The sequence below is a fragment of the Castanea sativa genome, chromosome 2 (assembly GCF_040712315.1).
Source record: "Castanea sativa cultivar Marrone di Chiusa Pesio chromosome 2, ASM4071231v1".
NCBI lineage: Eukaryota > Viridiplantae > Streptophyta > Magnoliopsida > Fagales > Fagaceae > Castanea > Castanea sativa.
In genome coordinates, this window is record NC_134014.1 from 19,997,448 (window position 1) to 20,005,952 (window position 8,505).

At 41.3% G+C, this 8,505-nt stretch overlaps 1 protein-coding gene across 1 annotated transcript; it reads left to right on the plus strand.

Annotated features, from left to right (window-relative positions):
• Positions 1-285: 285 nt before the first annotated feature.
• LOC142625019 (uncharacterized) lies at positions 286-999 on the plus strand. The gene has a single exon (XM_075798734.1). It carries the CDS (start codon positions 286-288, stop codon positions 997-999), a length of 714 nt encoding a protein of 237 aa, XP_075654849.1.
• Positions 1,000-8,505: the final 7,506 nt, after the last annotated feature.

The window sequence follows — 8,505 nt, forward strand, 5'->3', positions numbered from 1 at the left end:
GTGGTTTGATGCTTGGGCAGAAGGTTCCCTGAGGTCTTTTGAGGAATTGACTAGGGCATTTGGAGCAAGGTTCATAACTTGTACAAGGATTCCAAAACCTTTGGATGCTCTACTGTCTATGTCTATGAGGGAAGGTGAAACACTCAAAACCTATTCTGACCGATGCGGGAAACGTATAATGAAATTGATGGGGATGTGGAGAGTGTAGCTGTGAGAACTTTCAAGGTGGGTCTTCCCACGGAGCATGGGTTAAGGAAGTCTTTGACAATGAAGGCCGCGATAGACATGCGTCAGCTTATGGACCGGATAGATAAATATAAACGGGTAGAAGAGGATCAGATGCAAAGCAAAGGCAAAATGAAAGGGTATCTAGAGAGGAAGGATCTTCGGGTAGGGGGGTTTCAAGGTATTCGGCCCAAGCGAGACTTTACAAGCCATCCGAGGACCGCCGAGTCTCCTCTAGTTAACTCACTATTTAAGGAACCTGTGCATCACATACTGGAGAAAATTCGGCATGAGCCATATTTTAGGCCACCAAACAAAATGAGTGGAGATGCATCCATGAGGAACCAAAACCTCCACTGCCATTACCACCAGGATAAGGGACATACCACGGAGAAGTGCCGGACGTTGCGTGACCATTTAAATCAATTGATTAGGGCCGGGAAGATCAATCACTTATTGGCAAAGCCGAATGGGAATCAGGAACAACTAGATACTCGGAAGTTTTGGGGTCAGGCCCCTCAACCATCTTTAGGCACTATTAACGTCATCTTGACCCAGCCGAGAGGAGACTTTGGGAAACCTTCTCGGGTCATGACCGTTCAAAACAAGTATGGGAATGAGGACGTGGAAGAGAATCATCAAACAAATAAAAGACTCAGGTCCTCGGTGACACTTACTTTGGGTTTTTCTGATAAGGATAAAGAGGGAACGTTTCAACCCCACGATGATGCCTTGGTCGTCACAGTTCGTATCGGGGGATATGATGTGAAATGAGTCTTGGTGGACGATGGAAGTGGTGCCGAGATTATGTATCCGGACCTATTCAATGGATTAAAGTTGAAAGAGGAGGACTTGGAAAAATACGACCATCCCTTGGTCGGTTTTGATGGAAACCAGGTGATCCCACGAGGAATGATTAGGCTGCCCGTGCAGGTGGAGGGTTCCGAAGTACAGGTAAACTTCATAGTTGTTATGGCATATTCTCCATACACGGCCATTTTGGCTAGACCGTGGTTGCATGCAATGGAGGCAGTTTCATCAACTTTACACGTGATGGTGAAGTACCCAACAGGGGGAAGCGTGGGAGTGTTACATGGCAGTCAAACGGTGGCTAGGCAATGTCTAATGTCTGCCACTATTCGCACAGGCTGAGGTTCGTTGGAAGGGGACGTTCCTGAGACATCATAGCAATTAAAGGAGGCTGCTCGGGAAGTCGGCCTGATTGAGGATGAAGGATCTGCCGAGAAGCTAACCAAGGTAATTATTGGGGAAGATAAAGAGAAGTATTTTCAAGTCGGATCCAAGCTGCCGACACAGGAAAGAGAAGAGTTGATTCAATTCTTGCGAGATAATATCGATGTTTTTGCATGGACGACTTATGATGTACCAGGAATTAATCCAGAAGTTATCTGCCACCATTTGAATATTAACCCTCATGCTACGCCTAGACAGCAGCCTCCTCGGCGAGCATCTCAAGAGCACGCCGAGGCAGTTAAAGAGGAGGTTGGTAAGCTAAAGCAAGCCGGTGCGATCAAGGAAATCTTCTATCCTGAATGGCTGGCCAATACTGTTGTAGTAAAAAAGAAGAATGGGAAATGGAGAGTCTGTATTGACTTTACAGATCTTAATAGGGCATGTCCCAAGGATCCTTTCCCTATTCCTAGAATTGACCAATTGGTGGATGCAACTGTGGGGCACCCCCGAATGAGTTTCTTGGATGCGTTCCAAGGGTATCATCAAATCCCGTTGTCACTGAATGATCAGGAGAAGACGGCTTTTCGTGCCCCGAATGGTAACTACCATTACCGAGTAATGCCCTTTGGTCTAAAGAATGCAGGGTCCACTTATCAACGAATGGTGACCAGAATGTTTGATGCGCAATTGGGACGTAACATGGAAGCTTATATCGATGATATGGTAATCAAAAGTAAGAAAACAGAAGACCATTTGACAGATTTGCAGGAGACCTTCTCGGTGTTAAGAAAGTATAAGTTACGCTTGAACGCATCAAAGTGTTCTTTCGGAGTGGGCTCGGGAAAATTTTTGGGGTACATGATTACTCATCGGGGCATTGAAGTTAATCCTGACCAAATTAAGGCTGTCTTAGGATTGCATCCCCCTCGGAACCCGAAAGAGGTGCAGAAATTAGCTGGCATGATTGCAGCCTTGAACAGGTTCATTTCACGGTCCGCAGACAGGTGCCGCCCATTTTATCGCCTTTTGCACAGGTGGAAAGATTTCCAGTGGTCTAACGAATGCAATTTGGCTTTTGAGGATTTAAAGCAATACTTATCTAGACCGCCGATATTATCGACGCCCGAGAAGGAAGAGGTGCTATATGCTTATCTAGCCGTTACAAATCACTCCGTAAGTCTTGTCTTAATACGGAATGATAACGGGGTCCAGAAACCAATATACTATGTCAGCAAGTCCTTGCAAGAAGTTGAACAGCGATACCTACTGCTGGAAAAAGCGCTTCTAGCCGTGGTGCACGCAACAAGGAAATTGCCTCATTACTTCCAAGTTCACACCGTGGTAGTACTCACTCAGTTGCCTCTACAAGCTATCACGCGGAAGTCAGATTATACGGGTCGTGTAGCAAAGTGGGGAACCAAGCTGGGAGCTTATGATATCAAGTATATGCCCCGGACAGCAATCAAAGGGCAAATCCTTGCCGACTTCGTGGCCGAGTTCACGGACGGTCAGGCTCACCCCGAAGATGCCGTGATGACAATAATGTCCATTGGAACGGAAAATATCACTCCATGGGAAGTCTACACGGATGGGGCATCGAATCGAAAGGGAGCCGAGGTTGGAGTTGTGTTAATATCCCCTGAGAAACTAGTCATTGAAAAGTCATTGAGGTTAGGATTCCCAGCAACTAATAATGAGGCCGAGTACGAGGCTCTCTTAGTAGGCTCCCAGATGGTTAGATATTTGGGAGGAAAAGTAGTGAGGGTGTTCTGTGATTCCTGATTGGTGGTCGGGCAAGTTAATGGAGAGTTTGAGGCAAAAGATGAGCGGATGAAAAGCTATCTGAAACGAGTCCAGGGGGTGTTGGGTTTGTTTGACAGTTTCAAGGTACAGCAAGTCCCAAGGGGACATAATTCTCATGCTGATTCGTTAGCAATGTTTGCCACTTCGCTGGGATCGAAGTTACCGCGTATGGTTATGGTGGAGGATTTGTTGTCCTCTAGCTTGACAAGCATCCCGGCAGTATGGGTTCACAGCATTCATGTAGGCCCAAGCTGGATGGACCCAATTATAGCCTTCTTACAGCACAAAATACTACCTGAAGATGGAAAAATGGCCGAGACGATACGAAGAAGCGCACCCCGTTACTGGCTATCGGAGGAGCAAAAACTCTATAGGCGTTCCTATGCAGGTCCGTACCTCCTTTGCGTACATCTTGAAGCCGTGGAACCTTTGCTGGAAGAATTGCATGAGGGTGTGTGTGGGAGCCACACTGGAGGTAGATCATTAGCTCATAGAGCCATGACCCAAGGGTATTGGTGGCCAAGCATGCAGAGAACCTCTCAAGAGTATGCCAAGAAGTGTGATCAATGTCAAAGGTTTGCGCCCAATGTACATCAACCAGGGGGTAACTTAAATCCGTTGTCCAGCCCATGGCCCTTTGCTAAGTGGGGTTTAGATATCGTCGGGCCGTTTCCTCGAGCAACGGGTAATAGGAGATGGCTCATTGTCGGCATGGATTACTTCACGAAATGGGTGGAGGCCGAGCCATTAGCCAACATTAGGGATGTGGATGCAAAAAGATTCATCTGGAAAAATATCATAACTCGCTTCGGGGTCCCACACACCTTGATATCTGATAATGGTCTTCAATTTGATAGCAAGGTTTTCCGGCGGTACTGCGCAGAAATGGGAATAAGAAATGGATATTCCACACCGTATTATCCCCAAGGAAATGGACAGGCCGAAGTAACAAATAAAGTCATCTTGGCGGGTTTGAAGAAACGATTGGATGACTCTAAGGGAGAGGTCAGGTAGAAGAATTACCTCATGTATTATGGGCTTATCGCACTACACCCCGAAGATCAAGGCGAGACTCCACTTTTCAATGACGTATGGAATGGAAGCTATAATACCATTAGAGTCAGGTTTTCCCACCCTGAAGTCCGACCAGTATGACGAAGCGAGCAATCACGATCTGATGAATGATTGTTTGAATACTATCGAGGAAAGTAGAGAAATAGCCAATGTGAAGATGGGCAACTATCGGCGAAGCTCGGCGGACATATGACAAGGGAGTTAGGACCAGGCCCTTGGTTCCAGGAGATTTGGTACTAAGAAAGGTAGTGGGGGTAGCAAAGAATCCCGCCTGGGGAAAGTTGGGTCCTAACTGGGAGGGGCCATATAGAATTACCTCAATGGCAGGTGTAGGGGCTTATCGTTTAGAGGATCTGGATGGAAGGGTGATTCCTCGCCCTTGGAATGTAAATAACTTACGACGATATTATTATTAAGAAAAGAATCTCCTTTTGTGTGAGGCTTCTGTTCGTTTTGATTCTGCACTTGCAAAAACCTAAGTGTTAAACTGACCTTAGTGCTTGTTCGGCTCCTCGGGCCACAAGCCTAAGAGAAATTAATCACTTGCAAAAAACCTAAGTGTTAAACTGACCTTAGTGCTTGTTCGGCTCCTCGGGCCACAAGCCTAAGAGAAATTAATCACTTGCAAAAAACCTAAGTGTTAAACTGACCTTAGTGCTTGTTCGGCTCCTCGGGCCACAAGCCTAAGAGAAATTAATCACTTGCAAAAAACCTAAGTGTTAAACTGACCTTAGTGCTTGTTCGGCTCCTCGGGCCACAAGCCTAAGAGAAATTAATCACTTGCAAAAAACTAAGTGTTAAACTGACCTTAGTGCTTGTTCGGCTCCTCGGGCCACAAGCCTAAGAGAAATTAATCACTTGCAAAAACCTAAGTGTTAAAATGACCTTAGTGCTTGTTCGGCTCCTCGGGCCACAAGTCTAAGAAAAATTAACCACTTGCAAACCATTACACAGGAATTGTAAGTCCAACAAGATCACGGCTAAAGGATTTCAAACGTCTAAAGCAGTGGCATAAATAAATCATTAAGTCTCGTTGCTTGTTATCATATTGGATTTTATTCCTTCTCTCAAATGTCAAAAGGTTGAGTAATGAAGTTATGGAACTTAGGTTAAGCTTTTCGCGTTTATTAAAAATCATAAGTACAACGAACAAGTTAAAGTAGTATTATGATCTTTTTTAGTAAGCTTCTGAATGCGTATAAAGTAACAATTGCAGGGTAGCACATTGAAATTAGACTTGTGTATGAAACAATAGAAGAGGACTAAACATTAATCTCTTAACGAATATCCGTTACAAAATTGGGGCAAATATGTAACCCCTTACATCCGATAAAAAAGAAAAGAAGTAAGAAAACAGCAAAAAGAAGAAGGAAACAACTATGATAGAATGGTTAGGCAGCAGGCTGTTTGTCCTTCCTTTTCTCTGGTTCTTTATCTTTTTTCTTCTTTTTTGGTTCTTCAGCCACATCACCCTCAACTACTCCTTCCACGGACTGAGCTGGGGGAGAATGGCCTTTGGAGGCTGCTGCACCAGAAGGATCAGGAATAGGAACAGGCGCAGCTGTTTCACTTGGTGGCATGGGGGGATCAGGAGCAAGCCGTAATGCCGAAGGATAGTAAACACTATCTGGAGCTCGAAGTTCAGCATCGGCAGCCACCCCAGCAGCATCCATGGCATGACCCCATACCTCCAAGCAAAACGCCCTGGCAACACCTTTGAGTTGGGCGGCCAAGCTATCCGAAGCCTTTTTCATGCCTGCATCATATGCTGCTTGTTCCGCTACGGCTTGTTCCTGCTCCTTGGCGGCCAGTTTGTCTTGAGCTTGCTTAAGCTCAACGACAGTAAGAGCAAGTCTGCTTTGAGCTTGTTTTTGAGCTTCAAGAGCAAGGTTTGCTTGAGACTCGTAGCTCTTCAGGGCCGACTCAGCATTCTTGTGAGCCTTCTCTACCTCGGACAGGTGGGTGAGGGTCTCTTTCAAGTTCAGCTCAGCTTCTTTTTGTGCCCTCACTGCCGCCTCGGCATTCTGATCAGCTTTTCGGGCAAGATCCAGTGAGTGATCTACCCATTCCTCAGCCATGAATGAAGCTTGGACCGCCTATGATGTATTTGAGTAAAAAAGAGTTAGTCATAATAAAGAGTTAAATTCATGTCATCAATTAATTGTCTAAATTCAAGTTTTTGTAGTTTAAAATAACGCATAAAAGATGAGTTTAAAGCTTAAATGGTAAATTACATCCGATTGGCATGAAAATTGGCATGCATGTTAAGAACATATAGAACATGTAATCTAACGGTTAGATTTTCGAAATATGAGTTCAATAATAAGTTACTGGGTGGTGTAATATTTTTTAGAGTTAAATCAGGTGTAACTTGAACTCAACCCTATATTTCTTAATTCAATATGAATTTTGATAAATCTACCGTTAAATTAAATTATCTTCATATATTTTCATGCTTACTAAATTTCAAGGTGATCAAAGATTAATAATTATGTCATCAATCAATTGTTTAGATTCAAGTTTTTGTAGTTTAAAATAACGCATAAAAGATGAGTTTAAAGATCAAATGGTAAATTACATCCGATTGGCATGAAAATTAGCATGTATTTTAAGAACATATAGAACATGTAATCCAACTGTTGGATTTCCAAAATATGAATTTAATAATAAGTTACTGAGTGGTGTAACATTTTTTAGAGTTACATCAAGTCTAACTCAAACCCAACCCTATATTTCTTAATTCGATATGAATTTTGACAAATCTACCGTTAGATTACATTATCTTCATATATTTTTCATGATTTTAAAATTTCAAGGTGATCAAAAATTAATAATTATGTCATCAATTAATTGTCTAAATTCAAGTTTTTGTAGTTTAAAATAATGCATAAAAGATGAGTTTATAGATCAAATGGTAAATTACATCCGATTGGCATGAAAATTGGCATGCATGTTAAGACCATATAGGACATGTAATCCAACGGTTGGATTACATCCGATTGGCATGAAAATTGGGTGGGCTTGAGTTGACAAATGAGTTTATTTTGTCACTCCTGCCCAATATATAAGATTTAGATTTCAGTAGTCGCTAACCCGTGCTATGCATAGGAACCTACCTATTTGTATGGTAGACTAAAATAATTTTATGAAAAATTTAAAAAACTATACCATTGCATGATTTGCTCTTGTATGACTTCAATTTATGTTACAATTTGATGAAGAAGCCATTGCTTGAATGTGCAATGGCTTACAAAATTTGTCAGATAGTTTCATATACTGCAAAAAAATAACTCAAAAATTAAAACTTCTGAAAGAGCAAAAAATATTAAAGAATCAGATGATTCACTGTTTAAAAATTATCGAAACAAAACAAAATATACATGACTAAACAATAGAGAAATATAAGAGAAATATGGTTTATATTCGAAAGAATAATTTCACTTATTGCAATCTTTTTTATCTTGTTAAAAACGGCTAAAGAGAGTTTTGTGGTTCATGTATGAAAATCATTTTTTAAAAATACATAAGAAACCATAATATAATTTTTATTTTTTTAACAAAGTAGAGGAGAAGAAAATAACATAAGAAGAGTTCATACCTCTATTTGGCTTTAAAAAAAATATATTGGGGTTTGCTTTGCTTTTATAGTGCTCATGATTAACCTAGCTCGCACATTTGGAGATAAATTATCAATGTTTGAGTTTGAGTTTGAGTTTAAGTTGGACTTGTTATAGAAATAGAGTTTCACTCCTAGTTAAGTTTGGATTAAGCAAAAATAATTTTGTTTAAAAAAAATGATAATGATGAGTTTGAGTTTAAGTTGGATTTGTTATAGAGATCTAATTTCATTCATTTTTAAGTTTGGACTAAAAAATAATAATTTTATTTAAATCAAAGGATAATTTTATTTAAATATTGTACTTACATGAAAAATTGTTAGAATTTTAGAGCTTTCGGTTATATATATATATATATAAATTAGAATAATTTTCATTTGGGAAAAATAAAATAGAGGCGGGCCCTCAATATTTTGGGCGCCAACTTTCAAAAAAAAAAAAAAAAAAATTGGGCGCTAGAATTTTTTTTCCCTTTAACCCTAAATCCCCAATCTCATGCCTCTCTCTCTCTGTCAGTCACACCTTTCTCTCTCTCTCTCTCTCTCTCTCTCTCTCTCAGTCACGCTTCTCTCAGGTACGATTCTTCTTCTAT